The 22,017-nt window shown below is 43.0% G+C and overlaps 1 protein-coding gene across 1 annotated transcript in view; it reads left to right on the top strand.

Annotated features, from left to right (window-relative positions):
- The window catches only part of LOC124551015 (gamma-interferon-inducible lysosomal thiol reductase-like), a 39,903-nt gene extending 18,167 nt beyond the window's left edge, over positions 1-21,736 (top strand). Inside the window, exons 3-6 of the mRNA XM_047125860.1 lie at positions 747-917; positions 12,004-12,150; positions 18,999-19,058; positions 21,594-21,736. Coding sequence (XP_046981816.1) covers positions 747-917; positions 12,004-12,150; positions 18,999-19,058; positions 21,594-21,620 — 405 coding nt within the window. The 3' untranslated portion in view covers positions 21,621-21,736. The remainder of the gene's footprint in view (positions 1-746; positions 918-12,003; positions 12,151-18,998; positions 19,059-21,593) is intronic.
- The last annotated feature ends 281 nt before the right edge of the window (positions 21,737-22,017 follow it).

Genomic DNA, 22,017 nt, shown 5'->3' with positions numbered 1-22,017 from the left:
CTGGAGACAACTGTTCCAGTGGCTGCGGTAAGGTCCCGAGCAAGGCTACCTGCAGTTCTCCGTGGCCGTCTGCGTGCACTGATGGTGAGATATTGGTCTTCTTGTACACTGTGGCCGTCCCGTACTGTAGCGCCTGGACATGTTTCCTGCCTGCTGGAATCGTTGCCATAATCTTGACATCACACTTTGTGGCACACGGACGGCCTGTGCTACGACCTGCTGTGTTTGACCCCTCCTAACGTCATCAACATGTGCTCTTTGAGCCATTTTCAGCACACAGTCACCATTAGCACGTCTGCACACTTATTCGCTGCACCGTACTCTGACATGCACCAACACACCTCTGCGTATGTGGACTGCTGCCAGCGCCATCGTGCGACGACCGCAGGTCAAATGCACCGCATGGTCTTATCCGGAGGTGATTTAAACCCGCAAAGCGCCCACCAGAGCGTTGTTTCATCACGTATCAGCATTATCTTCAATTTATGAGCATGAGTGTATCCCAGGTCTCATATGCCGTCATGGATGGAAATCGACGTCGTCTTTCCAGGTGCGTGAATTTTTTTCTTTTTTGTTTTTTTAGCAGTGTACAGAAACTCAGCTACAGATTCGATGACTTGTTACTAATTACTGAAAAGCACCAAGAACTGACGGAAGATTCTCTTAACTTTGTTACTAACTTATGCAGTTTTTACTTGCTTGTGTTTACTACAGAATGTGTGTGTCAATTGCTTTTACTTTCACAGATTAATAGCACGAATCCTTACATTTTCACATGCGAGCACGGTGAAACGGAGTGCGAAGGACTCAAAATCCACTCGTGTGCCGTATCCCTCATCCACGACCAGACCACGCTGCTAAACCTGACGGAGTGCACGATCCGCAACCAGACAGACCCAGAAACAATTCTGACTGAGGTAAGCCAGCCGTGAATTCGCATCGATTATCGTTCAGTCGACTCAGATTAGCTGAGCTCGGGCGGTGAGAACGACTTAACCAAGCGCTCCCCGCCTTTGTAGCCTTGCAGACATTGCTTCTTATTTTTATAGTTTTTTATCTTCTTATTAACCAGCTGTGGACACGTAATAAATTCAGACCCTCTCCTTTCCTTGTATTCTATTATTGCAGTAGTCCTTCACCTTCTCCCTATGTTGCCTTCTCCTTTCTTCTTTCCATGTTGTTCCGAATTTCTTATTTTATCTCCACTGAAAGCCTTCTGAATGTAGTATTTTATTGTTAAAAAGATTTGGTTCTGCTATTTCCGATTTTTTATTCTAATTTTTTTCTACTCCTTTCCTTGTTTCTATAATTCATGCTGTTGTGATTTCTTCTTCCCGAAATACAGAAACATTTATTTCGCGAGCCTGTTCTCATTTATTCGGTAGAGGTGTCCAAAAAAGATTAATCTTCTTGTAACCATTGCTTCTGATATTTCCTTTGTGTTTTTGTCGATCTCCTCACTACTTATCATTTTCCAGGTATCTGTAGTTTGTATTGCGTCCATCATTTCTTTCAACAATGCATCTTCCAGGGACCTCTATCCTATCCAGCTTATAGTTCATTGTTAGGCATTCAGATCCATATAATATTCTGGTAGTATTATTGTGGTAATGTATTTTAGTTTTGCTTTTCTAGATATGTATTTCTTCTTGTAAGTATTCTTTGTCAGATCATATGCTCCCTCCTTATCGTTACCTCTTACATATATTTCAAAATTTTCTAGTCCCTTCTGTTGTATAGCTTCTCCAAGATATTTAAATTTACTTACTCGCTCTATTTTACCTACCTGTTTTTCTATGAATTTTGGTGCATTTTTTATATTTGTCATGAATTTGATTTTTTTTTTCAGCTAAAATTTTGAGACCAGATTTTTCACTATTTCTTCCAGAACATTTATTTGAATAACTGCATCTCTTGTGTTCCAAATTGGGCTCCAAAAGCCAGGCAGTTTACCTTAATACCATTTGTCTTCCTTCATGGCATTATTGATTCAATTTTGTGATCTTTCTAGCTCCAAATTCCAGATCCTTACTACACTACTGGCCATTAAAATGGCTACACCAAGAAGAAATGCAGATGATAAACGGGTATTCGTTGGACAAATATGCTATACTAGAACTGACATGTGATTATATTTTCACGCAATTTGGGTGCATAGATCCTGAGAAATCAGTACCCAGAACAACCACCTCTGGCCGTAATAACGGCCTTGATACGCCTGGGAATTGAGTCAAACACAGCTTGGATGGCGTGTACAGGTACAGCTGCCCATGCAGCTTCAACGCGGTACCACAGTTCATCAAGAGTAATGACTGGCGTATTGTGACGAGCGAGTTGCTCGGCCACCATTGACCGGACGTTTTCAATTGGTGAGAGACCTGGAGAATGTACTGGCTAGGGCAGCAGTCGAACATTTTCTGTATCCAGAAAGGCGCGTACAGCACCTGCAACATGCGGTCGTGCATTATCCTGCTGAAATGTAGCGTTTCGCAGGGTTCGAATTAAGGGTAGAGTCACGGGTTGTAACACATCTGAAATGTAACGTCTACTGTTCAAAGTGCCGTCAATGCGAACAAGAGGTGAGCGAGACGTGTAACCAATGGCACCCCATACCATCACGTCGGCTGATACGCCAGTATGACGATGACGAATACACGCTTACAATGTGCGTTCAGCGCGATGTCGCCAAACGCGGATGCGACCATCATTATACTGTAAACAGAACCTGGATTCATCGAAAAAATGACGTTTAGCCATTTGTGCACCCAGGTTCGTCATTGAGTACACCATCGCAGGCGCTCCTGTTTGTGATGCAGCGTTAAGGGTAGCCGCAGCCATGGTCTCCGAGAAAATGGTCCACGCTGCTGCAAACGTCGTCGAACTGTTCGTGCAGATGGTTGTTGTCTTGCAAAAGTCCCCATCTGTTGACTCAGGGATCGAGACGTGGCTGCACGATCCGTTACAGCCATGCGGATAAGATGCCTGTCATCTCGACTGCTAGTGATACGAGGCCGTTGGGATCCAGGACGGTGTTCCGTATTACCCTCCTGTAGCCACCAATTCCATATTCTGCTAACAGTCATTGGATCTCAACCAACGCGAGCAGCAATGTCGCGATACGATAAACCGCAATCGCGATAGGCTACAATCTGACCTTTATCAAAGTTGGAAACGTGATGGTACGCGTTTCTCCTCCTTACACGAGGCATCACGACAACGTTTCACCAGGCAACGCCGGTCAACTGCTGTTTGTGTATGAGAAATCAGTTGGAAACTTTCCTCATGTCAGCACGATGTAGGTGCCGCCACCGGCGCCAACCTTGTGTGAATGCTCTGAAAAGTTGGTCATTTGCAAATCACAGCATCTCCTTCCTGTCGGTTAAATTTCGCGTCTGTAGCACGTCATCTTAATGGTGTAGCAATATTAATTGCCAGTAGCGTATTTTTCATGGAACGCAGTGAAACAGTAAACGGGATGAACCGTCCCCTTGTCTAATAGCAATTTTCATTTCAAATGGCCGAGGTAATGCTCCTACAAATTTACCTTTAGATATCGTCAGTGTTAGTGTTTTGAAGAATTGTGTTTGCTGATTTGCCTTATAGTTTGTTCACTTAATTTTTTGAAAACTCAGTTTCTTGATTAATGTAATCATTTGAAGGATGGTTTGATAGTGAAAAGTTTGTATGAACAGTTGTATAACATCGTAGTTCATTGTATTTTAGTGCAATAAAAGAATCGGGGAAAAAATAACTCGCTAACGCACACCAGTTGGGCGGCACTCCGCTCGGAAGTAAGCCGATTCAAATCCTAGAGGTGGATGAAATTTTAAGTGCCAGTATCTGGTGGGCAGTAAAGGGGAGGACAGGTCGTCGCGTAAATTTTCTGATCATCAGAGTTTGCGCCAATGTCCGATATTAAATTCCAAAACCGTGTGTAGTGTCTTATCAAGTGAGGGCATGTCACACTGTTGATGGTACAAAGACTTCTTTTCGTTGTGTAACCACAACTGTATATGCCCATTTTCTGAAAATGGAGTAAAATCGCAACAGTTGGTGAACCAGTAATATTTTGTTGTTTATTGTGAACAATAAAATAATACTGGGTTAGATAGAGCAGCAATCAGTCGTAGAATTAAGTTGCTTTAATATGACATTTATAGTCACAACGCAGATCAGATTTCGACCTGTGTCAGGTCATTATCAATGCTAAAAACAAATACAAGAGTATATATTACAATGTGATTTACAAAAGTTACAAGTCCATCACATGGTTGTCTTTTAACGTTCACATTATATACCAGTGCGGAATTGTAGCAGTTGTTCGAGCTCAAGTGAATGCTTACACAGAAATAAAACACAAACTCATGAGGGTAACTATTAGCAACAATCAATACGTAAAACTGTCACTTTTCAAAATAAGTGTTCAAAAGATCACGCTTTATCATATTGTTTTTATTTCTCGGCCACTAAGTGCGACATATTGAAATGATGCTTACAAGCGCTCCTAGCGCCAACAAAGTGCATTTTGTAAATAAGTTCACGTTATATCTTTCGTTAAGTAACAACTAATTAAGTTAAGACAGGTCCCAACACGACAAAATATGCAACACTTCCTATAACGTACTTTACGTAGCCATAGCAGTTTTATAATTAATTTTAGCCCATGAGGCGTAAAATGTCGTTGTTTCGTGCTATTTCATGATGCTACTTAGTTATTACACAACATAAATATTACAAAAAATGTCGTCAAAACTGTAAACTTCAGGCGTAGCTCATAGAGGGCGCCATACGCAAAACCGATGTGTACTGTGAAACCAACATATAATTTTACGACAGTAATGGTTGAACTGTGTAAGCATTCACTTGAGCTCGAACAACTGCTACAATTCCGCACTGGTATATAGTGTGAACATTAAAAGACAACGATGTGATGGACTTGTAACTTTTGTAAATCACTTTGTAATATATACTCTTGTATTTGTTTTTAGCATTGATAATGACCTGACATAGGTCGAAATCTGATCTGCGTTGTGACTACAAATGTCGTATTAAAGCGACTTAATTCTACGAGTGACTGCTGCTCTATCTAACCCAGTATAACCACAGTCGTTGCGTGCACCCACCCCATGGAGGGCAACCTGATGAAAATAATACTCGTTTAACAACTGTTATGGTTTTCGCTGTTGAATGTGATCCGCCCCTGAGATAACGACGTCAACACTTCTGCTACCGGGATTATTTTACACCATAGGGATACCAAGGGGGTAATACACTAAAGTGACAAAAGTCACACTATACCTCCTAATATTGTGTCGGACCTCTTTTTCCCGGCGTATTACAGCAACTCGATGTGATATGTACCAAACAAGTCGTTGGAAGACACCTGCAGAAACAATGAGCAATGCTGCGTCTGTAGCAGTCCGTAGTTCCTAAAGTGTTGCCGGTGCAGGATACTGTGCACGAACTGACCTCTCGATTGTGCCCCATAAATGTGCGATGGGATTCACGCTGGGAGATCTGGGTGGCCAAACCGTTCGCTCGAATTTTCCAGAATTTCCTCCACACCAATTGCTAACCATTGTGGCCCAGTGACAGGGCGAATTATCACGGAAACACGAAGTCCGTGTATGGCTACAAAGGGTTTCTAAGTAGCCGAGCATGCCCATTTACACTCAACGATTGGTTCAGTTGGACCGGAGCACCCAGTTCATTGTATGTAAATACAGTGCAAGACATTGTGGAGCCAACACCAGCTTGCACACTGCCTTGTTTTGTCGAGCAAAACAAGGCCCATGGCTTTTTGGGGTCTGCGCTACACTCGAACCCTGTCATCAGCTCTCAGAAACTGAAATCGGAACTTACCAGACAGGGCCACGGTTTCCTAGTCGTCTAGGATCCAACTGATATTATCACAAGGCCTGGAGAGGCACTGTAGGCAATGTCGTGCTGTTAGCAAAGGCACTCGCGCGCGCGCGCGCGCGCGCGCGCGCGCGCGTGTGTGTGCGTGTGTATGTGTGTGTGTGTGTGTGTGTGTGTGTGTGGTTTGAGGTTTTCGGGCGCTAAACAGCGTGGTCATCAGCGCCCAAACGCATAGAAACAGGAACACATGCGGTGAAGGGACGAAGACGGGACATCGAACAAGGAGAACGGCTAAAAGACACAGACCTGACGCAGTTCCAAATTCTCACATACAGAGGCAAAACAAGAGGAGAAGAAACGCACTAAAAAAGGAAAGGAAACACAAGGAAAAGAGAACAGAAACCGAAGCGAAACAAGGAGGTAATCGTGACTGGCGGACCTCTTACCTAAAACCTGGGTGAGCCAGTCACCCAGCAGCACATTAAAATCCTCTCCATAAAATCCGAGGCAACAAATTGGACAGGACACAAAACCGTAAGACCTTAACCACAGTCGTTGCGTCGTCTTGCAAAATAGAGGGCAAATCCGGTGGCAAGGAAACCACCACCCTCTGCTCAGAGAATAAAGGACAGTCAAGTAAAATGTGGCGGACAGTAATCTGAACGCCACAAGCACTGCAGATTGGGGGGTCCTCCCGCCGGAGTAAAAAACCGTGCGTTAAGGGACTGTGCCCGATGCGGAGGCGAGTGAGGAGAACCTTCATCCCGCCTGCATGACTGGTAGGACGTACGCCATGGCCGCGTGGTAGCCTTGACCAGACGCAGCATATTTTCACCGACTGCCAGCCACTTCTCTTCCCATTGACGCATAACACGAAAACGCAAAAGGGAGGTAACAGCATGGAGGGGGACATTCAACAACGTGAGGGAGAGAACATGCATCTTTGGCAGCCACATTCGCCAGTTCGTTTCCCCTAATACCCAGGTGCCCCGGCACCCAGCAGAAGGAAACCTCCTTCCCCTGTCGTTGCAGGTGGAGTAGGGCATCATGGATGTTCTGGGCGACCGTATCCGCTGGGTACAAGGTTGCATGGTCTGAAGGGCACTCAGGGAGTCAGAACAGATGAGAAACTTAAGACTGGGAACACATCTCATCTGCTCCAATGCCCGCAAGATCGCAAACAATTTGGCATCAAAGATGGTAAACGCCGCAGGAAGCCGTAACTTGACGACTCGATCACGGAAAACAACAGCACAACCAAGAGAGTCCCCCTGTTTAGAGCCATCCGTAAATACTGGTACATGGTCGGGATGCTGGTGTAAAATATCGTAAAATAAGAAGGTAAAAACAAACGCAGGAGTGCAGCTCCTCCGGTACTCTGACAAGTCTAAAAGGACGCTGGGCCTCTGGAGCAACCAGAGAGGCAGGCGGGTAAAACCCTGGAGTTGGGGTGCCACACGCTCCACACCAAGGGAGTCAAGCAAATGTTTGGCACGAATCCCAAATGGTCTCGTTGAGCTGGGGCGACTGGAAAAGAGACGTTCCATAGGCGGTCGGGCAACGGTAGGGTAAGCAGGGGAGGTAGGACAGGCGAGGAATTGGCACACCCGTCGCAACATGAGGAGGCTTACGCAGGCAAGGCACTCACGTTCGTCGCCTGCTGCCATAGCCCATTAACGCCAAATTTCACTAGAGACGGGATTCGTGACTCCCTGTCCGACGAGAATGATGATGGCGTAGTGGTCTGCCTAGTGAGCAGCAGACCTGGATTCGAATCCAAGTCTTGGTATAAAATTTTCATTCGTCGCTTCAGTCTGCATATCTGAGGTGGATATCAAGAAGGGACCTCTTATCGGAGAATCAAAATTCTCGGCGCGAGCGAAAATGTTCTACAATGTCTAAAAAATCCGCTTCTGTAGTTTTGTGTTTTACAGTAATTCACTTCATTCTGTACATGCTAGTGTCGACTTGAATGCTGTTCGTATCCGACAGGAGTGAACAACAACATTGAATGCAATAGATATGAATCTTCTGAAAACAGATCTTCCGTCGTTATGTGGAAATAACACCGGAAAAAGACACTTTTTTTTAAATCTCGTAGCTGGGTATGTAATGCCTCACAAAGTTCCATATCCGAAATTTCAAAGGCATTTTAAGGAACTCAGAGTAGCTTTGTATAAAAAAGAACATATTGTGATTACACTGGCGCCAAAGAAGACAAATAGTTCCTTGTTATATGAGAGTTATCAATGCCTACAGATGTTGCCAGTTTATAGTTGGTCATAACACAGAATAATAACACGAAAATTTTGTCAAAAAAGGCAGCACAGCATTGACTAATTTCTCGCAATCTGGAACCAGTTTACTTGGTTTTAAATTTATGTATAGTTTAATTTGCTATAGGGCTGACCACATAATGTGTAACGTTATCTTAAAAACTCCGTACCACATGCCAAAGGACGTTTTAAGGGTAATATATGTGCAGAAGTTGTTTCTTAAGTATGTCAAACAATGGTAATAAAGTGATACTTTAAAACTCGTTATCTCAAAACATCTATTGCCGCAACAAACATCCAACCTGTCACAACTCCATATTTCTTACAAACTGTTCAGAATTTGATGAACTTCTCATGGTTGGGATTCACAGTCATATAATATTTCTTAAAAGACATCATAGTCGCCGTTGACTGTATAAAATATTTATTGTTACTATAGCAATTTCGGCCTTATGGCCATTTTCAAGTAACACTGCAAAGTCACCTAAACTCAAAAATACAAAAGTGAAGCACAGGGTGTATATACATAATTAAGCAAACATTTCATTAATAAAGTAGCTCAATTACAAAAATTGGAGAGAGATGTACATTACTTACATTCTGTCAGAATGTCGTCGTTTTTTTTCCCTTCTTTATCGTCATTTCATTACCCTGCCCCATATCGGCAGGGGAGGGCTGTCAGCGGCACAATCTGCCGCTCTTCAGCCGAGTAACATGACAACTTAAAATAAGAATAAAATGTTGTATACACAAGGCGATAAAGGGGAACTTAAAACAGAATAATGGGAGAAACTGGAGGTCAAAAATAGGATAACACAGAGACGTTCATGGAGGACAGTTAAAAAAAAGGTCACCAGAAAGTTAAAAAACACAGTTGGCGATTCTTCAAAACTCAGAGGAGACACTGAATGGACATGCACACGTTAAAAGTCGGCCACAGTAGTAAAAACACTCCGGAATAACACACTTAAAACCCATTTGGAATACACACGATGAAGAATAAAACTGCCAGGCGGGACCTGCCGAGGGAAAGGGCAGAGAGGATGGAAAAGGAGGGGAGAGCATTGGGCAGCAGGGGAAGTGGCGGGATGAAGAGGGGAGGGGCATCAGTGGGTACACGAAGAGGCAGGAGACACGTGAGGCAGGAGATGAAGAGGGAAGACAGGGCAGGAGAGAGTGCAGAGACACTGAAAGGAGGCAGAAGAGATGGAGGAGAAGTAGGATGGGCAAGCCGCTCAGGAGGAGGGAGGGGGAGGAGAGGGAGCCCTGAGGAGGAGGCAGGAAGATGGGGTTAGAGTTGGTTGGAAGGGTAGATGTCAGGGCGAAGATCATCATCTGGGAGGGGTAGATGGTGGAAGTTGTGTTGGGAAAGGAGATAGAGAGTCTGGAGATGGAGAGAGGGTGGGACACAATGGGAAAGGTGCGGCAACTGGATGGGGGTGGAGAGGAAGGGAGACACCAGGGGGTGAGGGGGATCAAGGCGGCGGACAATATATAGTGTGCGGATGTGTTCAAGGAAAAGGGGAAGGGGAAGAGGTCATAGAGGATGCACGTGGGGGACGGAAGGCTGATGCGAAAGGCGAGGTGGAGCGCATGGCATTCGAGGATTTGGAGGGCTTTACAGAACCGGGAAGGGGCGGAAATCCAAGCTACGCTGGCATTACAGAGGATGGGGCGGATCAAGGATTTGTAGGTGTGAAGGATAGTGGAAGGACGCAGACCCCACATCCGGCTGGACAGGAGTTTCAGGAGGCAGAGGCGGTTGTCAGCTTTGTTTTGGATGGTAAGGAGATGGGGAGTCCAGGTGAGGTGGCGGTCGAGTGTGAGGCCAAGGTATTTGAGGGTAGGAGTGAGGTGGATAGGACGGCCATAAATGGTGAGGTAGAAATCACGGAGGCAGAGGGAGCGGGTGGTGCGACCTATGATGATCGCCTGGGTCTTGGAGGGATTAACACGGAGGAACCACTGGTTGCACCAAGCGGTGAGTTGGTCAAAGTTGGTTTGGAGGGTACGTTGGGACCGTTGAAGGGTAGGATAAAGGGCTAGGAAGGCAGTGTCACCAGCGAACTGGAGAAGATGAACGGGAGGGGGAGGTTTGGGCATGTCAGCAGTGTACAGGAGATAAAGGAGAGGGGAAAGGACAGAACCTTGGGGCACGCTGGCAGAGGGAAGAAAGTACGGGAGTTGGAATTGTGGATAGTCACATAGGAGGGACGATGGGAGAGGAAGGAAGCAACGAGATGGACGAAGTTGATGGGGAGAGCATAGGTCTGGGGTTTGAAGAGAAGCCCGGGATGCCAGACACGGTCATGGGCGTTCTGGAGATCAAGGGAAACAAAGACAGCAGAGCGACGGGAGTTAAGTTGGAGGGAAAGACATGTCGTCAAAATGCAGCCTTTTGATTGAGAGTTCCACAAGGTCCAATGAGTACGACACTTATTACATCGTAATATGTTGTTAAATATATACTGAACTGTCGATGTTACCATCGTTCTAATAATCTATCACACATACAAGGTCAGGTGCACTGACAACATGTGGAGCTAAGTCAGTTGGCGCGAAAATACAGTTACTAAAGATACTGCCTGTGCACGTAGCAAAGATAGTGCACACCAAGGATACAACTTAGGGAGCACAGAACATTCCAGCCTATGACTCGCGACTGGGGAAGACCTAGAACGACGAGGACACCTGCAATGGACGAGGCAATTCTCCGTGCGGTTGACGATAACCCTAATGTCAGCGTCAGAGAAGTTGCTGCTGTACAAGGTAACGTTGACTACGTCACTGTATGGAGAGTGCTACGGGAGAACCAGTTGTTTCCGTACCATGTACAGCGTGTGCAGGCACTATCAGCAGCTGATTGGCCTCCACGGGTACACTCCTGCGAATGGTTCAGCCAACAATGTGTCAATCCTCATTTCAGTGCAAATGTTCTCTTTACGGATGAGGCTTCATTCCAACGTGATCAAATTGTAAATTTTCACAATCAACATGTGTGGGCTGACGAGAATCCGCACGCAATTGTGCAATCACGTCATCAACACAGATTTTCTGTGAACGTTTGGCAGGCATTGTTGGTGATGTCTTGATTGGGCCCCATGTTCTTCCACCTACGCTCAATGGAGCACGTTATCATGATTTCATACGGGGTACTGTGCTGCTAGAACATGTGCCTTTACAAGTACGACACAACATGTGGTTCATGCACGATGGAGCTCCTGCACATTTCAGTCGAAGTGTTCGTACGCTTCTCAACAACAGATTCGGTGACCGATGGATTGGTAGAGGCGAACCAACTCCATGGCCTCCACGCTCTCCTGACTTCAACCCTCTTGTGTTTCATTTATGGGGGCATTTGAAAGCTCTTGTCTACACAACCCTGGTACCACATGTAGAGACTCTTCGTGCTCGCATTGTGGACGGCTGTGATACAATACCCTATTCTCCAGGGCTGCATCAGCGCATCAGGGATTCCATGCGACGGAGGGTGGATGCATGTATTCTCGCTAACGGAGGACATTTTGAACATTTCCTGTAACAAAGTGTTTGAAGTCACGCTGGTACGTTCTGTTGCTGTGTGTTTCCATTCCACGATTAATGTGATTTGAAGAGAAGTAATAAAATGAGCTCTAGCATGGAAAGTAAGCGTTTCCGGACACATGTCCACATAACATATTTTCTTTCTTTGTGTGTGAGGAATGTTTCCTGAAAGTTTGGCCGTACCTTTTTGTAACACCCTGTATAATACTTTGTATGCGTGTAAATTCAGCACGAGTTATACTTTGTAAATCCATGTGGATTTGTACATAAACGCTTTTATCCCTCAAGAAAATTTATTGTTGTTTATTGTTGGGTTTGTTTTCAGTGTGCTACGAACCTGGGGATCGAATTGAAGCCGATAGCGGACTGCGCCAAGTCGACGAATGGCAGCCAACTGCTGAAACTCAACGGAGACAAAACTAAAGAGCTGAATCCGGGAGTTAAGGACTTACCCACCATCACGTTGAACGGGGTGAGTGGGTGACCGACCACGACGGAAATTATCCTTTTTATTCGCCTGTTTGAACGAGGTTTTACTTTCGGTGAAATTGCTTGGTTACGATGATTACAACGATCATGTGTTCTGCTAATTAGGCAGGTCTATCACCGCACAACACAGCATTCTTTAAGGTTGAAGCACCTGTTTGGGGAGATAATGCTGCGGAAAGAGACTTCCGCCGAGAATGGGGCTCTTGTCCCATAAGCGGCTTTTCGCAGATGGCACGTTATTGTCAGGATCTTCAGTCCCAAGAATGATTTGATGCAGCTCTCCAAGCTTCTCCATCCTATGCAAGCATCTTCATTTCCAAATAACTGCTGGAACCTACATCCTCCTGAATCTGCTTACTGTATTCACCTTTTGTCTCCCTCTACGATATTTACGCCCCCTCCACAATCCCCCCCCCCACACACACACACACAAACACACTCCCCTCCAGTACAAAATTCGTAATCGATTAATGTCTCACAATGTTCCCTATCAATTCATCCCTTCTTCCAGTCAAGCTGTGCCAAAAATTTCTTGTCTCCCCAATTCTATTCAATACCTCCACATCAGTTACATGATGTCCGCCCCGCTAGCTGATTGGTCAGCGTGACGGATTGCCGTCCTACGGGCCAGGGCTCGATTCCCGGCTGGGTAGGAGATTTTCTCCGCTCAGGGACTGGGTGTTGTGTTGTCTCATCATCATTTCATCCCCATGTGAACATGTTTACTGATTCTGCTGCAACACCAAATTCGATTGTGATTTTATCTGTTGTTTCTCTATATTTGAAATGAAATGCTTTCTAGAAGTTATTTATTATAAAGTCATTTCTCATGCAGTGGCCTAGGCAATTTCTTTTGGTCCTCTAAACTGTTTCCAGTATTTGTCTTTTCTCGTTCAGCTTTTGTAACACAGTAACACTCTTTGCTACATCTGCCCATTGCACACCGCCCATTCATCTCCACTTCTACATCTCAAAAGCTTCTACGTATTTCTACTCTCTTCACCGTATTGTTCATTTTTCGTCACAATAGACGATAGCACTCCATCTAAAACACATATCTTTTCTTTAACTGTTTATTTAAAGGACCATGGAAAATACACCTCCTTGTGTAAGACACAATTCTGCAATAGCAATCCTTAATTTTATTTCTTGATTAAACATCATGTTTCTAGCAATTTTGCAACCTATGTATCGAAGTTATCAACTTGTTCCACTACCTCATCACTAATTTTTACTTTTAATTTTCGTTGATTGCCTTGTAAAAATTATTGGCTTAGTTTTCTTCACATTAATCTTCATCCATATTCCACACAGCTGGTGCCTAGCCTTTTTACTGCTCCAGAGCTGGCGCTGACTGTTGTGGACACCCTGCACATTAAAAACCGGTCATATTACTGATTTTCATAACTGTCTTAAACTCCTGTTATCTTTCTATCCACCAGCTGTGTAAATAATTAAAGTGGAATGCATTAAATTTCATATATCATCCAGTGGAGCGGTGCCTTCATTGGAAATACGGAAGCGTCCGATCCCGCCCGTCTGCTTTGACCCATGTCGTCACAAATATGGCGGAAACGACCATAAACCATGAGTCCAATATGGCGCATATAAAGTCGTTACGCACACATTATGAGGACAAAAATACATCGAAAAACAAACACACACACGTTCCACAAAACGCCTAATGACACTAACGGTACAAGCGCGGGAAATAGGGGGTTTTAGGGTGGGGACATACCAAATATAAACAAATTTAGACACCCACCCCCACGCAAAACGACGAAAAAAACCGACATCACAAAACTCCCCAAAACAACTTTCGGTTGTCGGCTATGATGGGGGACAGTGCGTTGTCTCTAATAAAATTTCTTCAACTATTCGAATTTTTGGATGAAGTCGTGTTCAGTATGTCGTGAAGAAATGGGGCTTACTTAAAGTTCCGGCGTCTCGGACAAGGGGCGGCGGTATGTGGAGCGACAACCGAAATCGTTGACCCTTTCAGTCATATCCATACCTACCAAAGACATAAAAAAAATCAATTTACCAAATTTCACACACGACACCACACTCGCAAACTAAACCAAAAACATCACCTAACGCACCACCAGAGAGCACCACCGATCGTATCAAAACGACAGCTACAAACACGCCACTCTCACAAACTAAATTCCACGCCGTCGTGACGTCACACACCACAACAGCCTTACGTTACTGCTCAAAGCCGACGGGTGGGATCGGACGCTTCGGTCGACCCCCTTCTTCATTTTACAGCGTCTTTAAAGTTCGATGTAACATACCTTCTTACATGCATGCATTCCTGGAGGAGCAGCCATATTAAACTATGAAATGCATTCGCCAATGGAGAACACGATTGTACAATGGCTATGCGATTTACTAGTAAAATACGAAATTTTGTACCAGACAGAAACATGAACCCCGATCTCCCACTACACGCAAGCGGTCACCTTAACCACCTACGCTGTCTGAGGACATCTACAGGACCGAAATAACTTCCATGTCCCTTGGCGCTCGCACACAAATCGTGTGATTCCTACACAGGGAGAGAATCTGTTTTTCGTCAGGCTGCTTGCTTTGCCATGAAATACAGTAGGTCAGTGTCTGTATTTTACATTGTCTGTATATTTTGACGCAATTTTACCAGTTCCATAGTGATATTACGAAATTCAAAAATAACTCTGTCTTTTGTTTTCGCGACTAAACTGCTGATCCAGTTCGATGAAATTTGATAGCGTGATAGCATACAACAGTCAAATCCTAAGAGGGTGAAGTATGCAATGGAATATCTTTCTTATATTAGTGAAGGTAAACCATGTTAAAAAATTATTAAATTTGTTGTATAGTCTAAGCGCTGTGTACTCCGTAGGTACTTCAATAGCACAATGCATAGACGTGCATTCCTGCCCCTAACCCCCTGCATACACTGGTCGGCAGCGACGACGTACGTGCTACCACGCCACGTGTTAGATCAGTTGACTGGGCGGGGGTGCGGGTGGGGGGGATGCACAGGACAAGCCACGCTCACCTGAGCAGGGAGACACTTGAGGGCAGCTGACGTCATTGCATGTACAACTGCCCACTTACTCACAATCACTCGTCATAACAAAACTACTAATGTGGGAGTGCAGCTATAGGTGACAGCTGGTTCCAAATTTGTTTCATTGCAGACAGCTGATCGTGTTTCATATGAATAAAACTAAATGCAAATTTTGTTTTAATTACACACACAGAATTTAAACAACTTTAATAATGTTGTTGTTTCCCCCCACCCCCCATATGAACCACAGCTTGCTGTTGGTGGGGAGGCTTGCGTGCCTCTTCGATACAGATACAACGGAGGGGTATCTGTTGAGAGGCCATACAAACGTGTGGTTCCTGAAGAGGGCAGCAGCCTTTACAGTAGTTGCAGGGGCAACAGTCTGGATGGTTGGCCTTGTAACACTAACCAAATCGGCACTTGCTGTGCTGGTACTGCGAACGGCTGAAAGCAAGGGGAAACTACAGCCGTAATTTTTCCCAAGGCTATGCAGCTTTACTGTATGGTATAAGCGAAGTTCGGTGGCAGGAGGCACAAGACTTTTGGTCAGGTGAATACAGGGTTACAAATACAAAATCAAATAGGGGTAATGCAGTAGTAGGTTTAATAATGAATAAAAAAACAGGAGTGCGGGAAAGGTACTACAAACAGCATAGTGAACGCATTATTGTGGCCAAGATAGACACGAAACCCACGCCTACTACACTAGTACAAGTTTATATGCCAACTAGGTCTGCAGATGACGAAGAAGCTGAAGAAATATATGATGAAATAAAAGAAATTATTCGGACGGTGAAGGGAGACGAAAATTTAATAGTCATGGGTGACGGGAATTCGATAGTAGGAAAAGGAAGAGAAGTAAATGTAGTGGGTGAATATGGATTGGGGGTAAGAAACGTAAGAGGAAGCCGCCTGGAAGACCTTTGCACAGAGCATAACTTAATCATAGCCAACACTTGGTTCAAGAATCATAAAAGAAGATTATATACATGGAAGAAGCCTGGAGCTATTGACAGGTTTCAGATAGATTACATAATGGTAAGACAGAGATTTAGGAACCTGGTTTTAAATTGTAAGACATTTCCAGGGGCAGATGTCGACTCTCACCACAATCTATTGGTTATGAACTGTAGATTAAAACTGAAGAAACTGCAAAAAGGTGGGAATTTGAGGAGATTGGACCTGGATAAACTGAAAGAACCAGATGTTGTAGAGAGCTTCAGGGAGAGCATTAAGGAACGATTGAGACGAATGTGGGAACTACAGTAGAAGAAGAATGGATAGTTTTAAGAGATGACATAGTGAAGGTAGCAGAGGATCAAGTAGGTAAAAAGACGAGGGCTAATAGCAATCCTTGGGTAACAGAAGAGATACTGAATTGAATTGATGAAAGAAGAAAATACAAAAATGCAGTAAATGAAGCAGGCAAAAAGGAATACAAACTTCTCAAATATGAGATCGACAGGAAGTGCAAAATGGCTAAGCAGTGATGGCTAGAGGACAAATGTAAGGATGTAGAGGCGCAAATCACTAGGGGTAAGATAGATACTGCCTACAGGAAAATTAAAGAGAACTTTGGAAAAAAGAGAACCACTTGCATGAATATCAAGAGCTCAGATGGAAACCCAGTTCTAAGCAAAGAAGGGAAAGCAGAAAGGTGGAAGGAGTATATAGAGGTTCTATACAAGGGAAATGTTCTTGAGGACAGTATTATAGAAGTGGAAGAGAATGTAGATGAAGATCAAATAGGAGATATGATACTGCGTGAAGAATTCGACAGAGCACTGAAAGACCTAAGTCAAAACAAAGTCCCCGGGAGTAGACAACATTCCATTAGAACTATTGACAGCCTTGGGAGAGCCAGGCCTAACAAAACTTTGCCATCTAGTGAGCAAGATATACGAGACAGGCGAAATACCCTCAGACTTCAAGTAGAATATAATAATTCGAATCCCAAAGAAAGCAGGTGTTGACAGATGTGAAAATTACCGAACTATCAGTCTAATAAGTCACGACTGCAAAATACTAACGCGAATTCTTTACAGACGAATGGAAAAACTGGTAGAAGCCGACCTCGGGGAAGATCAGTTTGGATTCCGTAGAAATATTGGAACACGCGAGGCAATACTGACCCTACGACTATCTTAGAAGTTAGATTAAGAAAAGCCAAACATATGTTCCTAGCATTTGTAGACTTAGAGAAAGCTTTTTACAATGTTGACTGGAATACTCTCAAATTCTGAAGGTAAAATACAGGGAGGGAAAGGCTATTTACAATTTGTACAGAAACCAGATGGCAGTTATAAGAGTCGACATGAATGGGAAGCAGTGGTTGGGAAGGGAGTGAGACAGAGTTGTAGCCTCTCCCTGATGTTCTTCAATCTGTATATTGAGCAAGCGATAAAGGAAACAAAAGAAGTTCGGAGTAGGTATTAAAATCCATGGAAAAGAAATAAAAGCTTTGAGGTTCGCCGACGACATTGTAATTCTGTCAGAGACAGCAAAGGACTTGCAAGAGCAGTTGAACGGAATGGACAGTGTCTTGAAAGGAGGATATAAGATGAACATCAACAAAAGCAAAACAAGGATAATGGAATGTAGTCGAGTTAACTCTGGTGACGCTGAGGGAATTAGATTAGGGAATGAAATATTTAAACTAGTAACGGAGAACTCCTATTTGGGGAGCAAAATAACTGATGATGGTCGAAGTAGAGAGGATATAAAATGTAGACTGGCAATGGCAAGGAAAGCGTTTCTGAAGAAGAGAAACCTGTTAACACCGAGTATAGATTTAAGTGTCAGGAAGTCGTTTCTGAGAGTATTTGTGTGGAGTGTAGCCATGTATGGAAGTGAAACATGGACGATAAATAGTTCGTACAAAAGAGAATAAAAGCTTTCGAAATGTGGTGCTACAGACGAATGCTGAAGATTAGATGGGTAGATCACATAACTAATGAGGAGGTATTGAACAGAATTGGGGAGAAGAGGAGTTTGTGGCACAACTTGACTAGAAGAGGGGATCGGTTGGTAGGACATGTTTTGAGGCATCAAGGTATCACCAATTTAGTATTGGAGGGCAGCGTGGAAGGTAAAATCGTAGAGGGAGACCAAGAGATGAATACACTGAGCAGATTCAGAAGGATGTAGGCTGCAGTACGGACTGGGAGATGAAGCAGCTTGCACAGGATAGAGTAGCATGGAGAGCTGCATCAAACCAGTCTCAGGACTGAAGACCACAACAACAACAATAAGGTTGTTCCACACAGCTCATTCTACTGGTGTGTGAAACATCACTTCTAATATCGTGGCCGGCCGTTGTGGACGAGCGGTTCTAGGCGCTTCAGTCCGGACGCGCGCTGCGGCTACGGTCGCAGGTTCGAATCCTGCCTCGGGATGTCCTTAAGTTAGTTAGCTTTAAGTAGTTCTTAGTTGTAGGGGACTGATGACCTCTGATGTTAAGTCCCATAGTGCTTGGAGCCATTTGAACCATCTAATATCGTATTTGAAGTTTCCCCTACTTCAGTATTTGTCATTCTCTCGATTTTAGCCCGACACTATGCTTTCGTGGCCAAAACCCTGTTTCATTTCTGTGAAGCATATACAGCACATATTTTCACATTATGAAAATTATTCATTCCTTTTCTTTCAATTTATTCTTTTTTAAATTAGAAATTGCTGATTTTTGACAGTCGTATATATTTAAATGTAGATTATTAGCTCGACACTAGCGGTGTTTGTAATCATCTTCAACTGACTTCCTGTTTATCTGCTTTCAGAGCCAGAACGATGAATCACAATTACGCACAAACCTCTGGAATGAGATTTGTAAAGTGTTGGTAAGTACTATATAAGAAATAATATTAGTGAACACTTGTTTCATAATCAAGGTAGATTTCATTTGCTGAAGTTTATATTAGACTTACGTTATATTGCTGAGAATATTTAACTGAAATAGACAAATAACTGTAATAAGTCGATTTTATTGATATTCCCATTATCAAGTGGACTTATTTCGATCAAAATACCAGTATACACACACGCACGCGCACACGCACACACACGCACGCACGCACACACACCTTCTTCTTATCCTCTTCTTATCTGCATTAGGGGCCAGAAGGTTGTCCTCCAGCGTCAGTGTCAACAAACAGGGAGGATATCCGGATCTGCCTGGTGCAATTGGTGTCATGTAAAGTGGAGTAGGTGGGGCTGCCACAGAGCTCTGGTCTCGGTAGCGTTTAATGTGAGCACATGGCTTTCGGAGAAAGGATCAAGTCTTAACAGCCACAAAATGCAGTGCACGCATTTTCTGGCACATCGCTCTTGTAAAAGAAAAAAATTATTGTTCCAAGGTGACCAAAGAGTCAGTGAAATCTACCATTTTAAATTCTTAGGACTGTGAATAGATCAAAAATTTACTTGGGAGCTTACATTCAAGACCTTGCGCAGGTGCCGAATGCTGCAATCTCCACTATGTCTCACACTGAAGCATTCGAGCTAATTTTCTTAATTTTATTATCATACTATTATTTTCTGTGGTATCAAATGTTCGAACAACTCTGTGCACCCATCAAGACTATTCTTCGGGCAAAAAAATGGTATTCAGATTGGTCTAGTGCGTCAGCTCACGAACTTCATGTAAGACATCGTTCGGGTGCCTCTGAATTATAACTCTGCCATCTCTGTACACATATTCCATCACGGGGTTTGTTGTTGACAGTACTGACTTAACTGGGTGAAACTGCAACATGCATTCAGTGAACTCTAGGCTCTCAGACAACACTTGCATTTAGATGTACTGCACAGAATGCTATCAGTTTCAATAGCCTTCCAACACAACTGAAAAAATTGAAAAAATTTTATAATACCACCTAAGCCTTCAGATGTAAGCTGTAAAACTTCCTTGTGAATAACTTCTATTCTGTACAGGAGTTCCTTCTGGTAGATATGAACTTTCCTTTGTAATGTCTTGTTTATTTCTCTACTCTCATAATTTTTCTCTGTTTTAATAATTCTTTAATTTTATGAGTATTGAGATTTGTAAATTTTCAAATCAGTATTCTGGCGTATACATACTGTTTCATTCCATAACAGTGTGTCATGTCTCACATTGTCCAAGCCACTTTAAAAAAAAAAAAAAGGGTCACAAAATAAGTACAAAATGTAATATAACTAACAGACCCAGTAACGCAGTTGCTAAAGATGTAGGAGAATTCGATACACGTGCTATTCTCCTTCTTCTCCTCTTTCTGTAAACCTCCCGCCCCCCTCTCTCTTTACATTTCCGGCTTCCTCCTATTTATGTCCATTTCCTCCCTCTTCCCTCTCTGTCCACCTCCTATTAACACCTCTCCTAGACTCTGAGTCTCGTTTATTGTTATTGAAAGTTCAGATTCCGTAGTAGTATTCTAATCATATGCCGATAAGACATCAATACAAGTTTCCTGTTCTTTGTGAAAACCGAATGTGAGGAGGAAAACAAAACAAGTTGTTGTGAGCACAATTTTTGCTTAAAATATGTATAGCGGGAAAATATATGTACGGGAGAAACATTTTGTTTGATGGTTGAAGCGCCTGTTTTTGTAGTTAATACTAACTGCTAAAAATAAAACAAAACCACACGTTTTCACAGCAGAGCAGAACACTGCACAACATTCTCTTTCTTGCAGTCGCTTTTAATAAAGTGCCTGTACACTGTTGTTTCAAAAAATGTAGTCTATGTTCGACTGAATGATTATTACAGTATCGTGTCAAAATTTTCAGTAAATCGGTCAAGAACTTCTCGAGAATTTCGGTAGCAACACATCTGTATAGTTGTATATATTTCATATATATATTTGTATGCCATATACATTTAAAAATATTTAGCTTATGTCTACCTGAACACTTATTAGACTAGTGCCTTAAAATTTGAAGTAAATCAGTCAAGAACTTTTCGAAATTTTTCATAAAAACATTTCCCCTTTGTTTAGTGCATTTAACATTATACACCACATATATTTAAAAATGTGTGAGCTATGTCTGTCCGAATATTTATTAAAATATCATGTAAAAATTTGATGTACATCACTCAAGAACTTTTCCAGATATTTGCTAACAACTTTAAACAACTTGTCTTTACATGGTATTATACATAACAATATTAAGAAACAATTAAAAGTGTTTCATATATTTCTCAGATTTCTGCCATTGTTACGGAATCGAAGGGTAGATTAGTCTGTTAACTCATTAGACTGAATGAATATGTTAACTCCATCAGAATCAGGCAAAGAATCTTTATGTACACACCAAATTTCATTATGTATTGTTATTGTTTGAGAGAACTCTAATGTGTGAAGTACGACTAATTGACAATGTGCAAATTGTTCCAGCAACCGAAGCCTTCAACTTGTCCATGACTTGAATCACGCTCCAGTGGCTAACACTAAGGAGTAGAAGACGATGGCAGAGCACGGATTCTGATTGTCAGCCCACATTATATTACTGTATAAAATAAAATGTTATTGTGGACATATATAGTCACTGTTTCATTCGTTGCTAAATACAGAATTATTCTTAAGGCCCAAAAACATTTTGTGACCATTCAAATTTTAAATATGATACAAGTAACTGCTTACAATGATCTTAACCAGGACTGAGGGAAGATACCAAACTAAAAAAGAACACACAGAGTATGACAAGTGAGCAGTACACCATACAATCCTTTGAAAATGTTACACTGAAATCATTATTAATAGACTAGTTCGAGTCACTGGAGCTAAGCCTTAAGTCTCCCTTCACAATTATTACCCTCCC

Source organism: Schistocerca americana, chromosome 9 (genome assembly GCF_021461395.2).
Source record: "Schistocerca americana isolate TAMUIC-IGC-003095 chromosome 9, iqSchAmer2.1, whole genome shotgun sequence".
In the NCBI taxonomy this organism is placed as follows: domain Eukaryota; kingdom Metazoa; phylum Arthropoda; class Insecta; order Orthoptera; family Acrididae; genus Schistocerca; species Schistocerca americana.
Note: the sequence above shows the minus strand (reverse complement) of the source record. Positions and strands in the feature narration are given on the sequence as shown.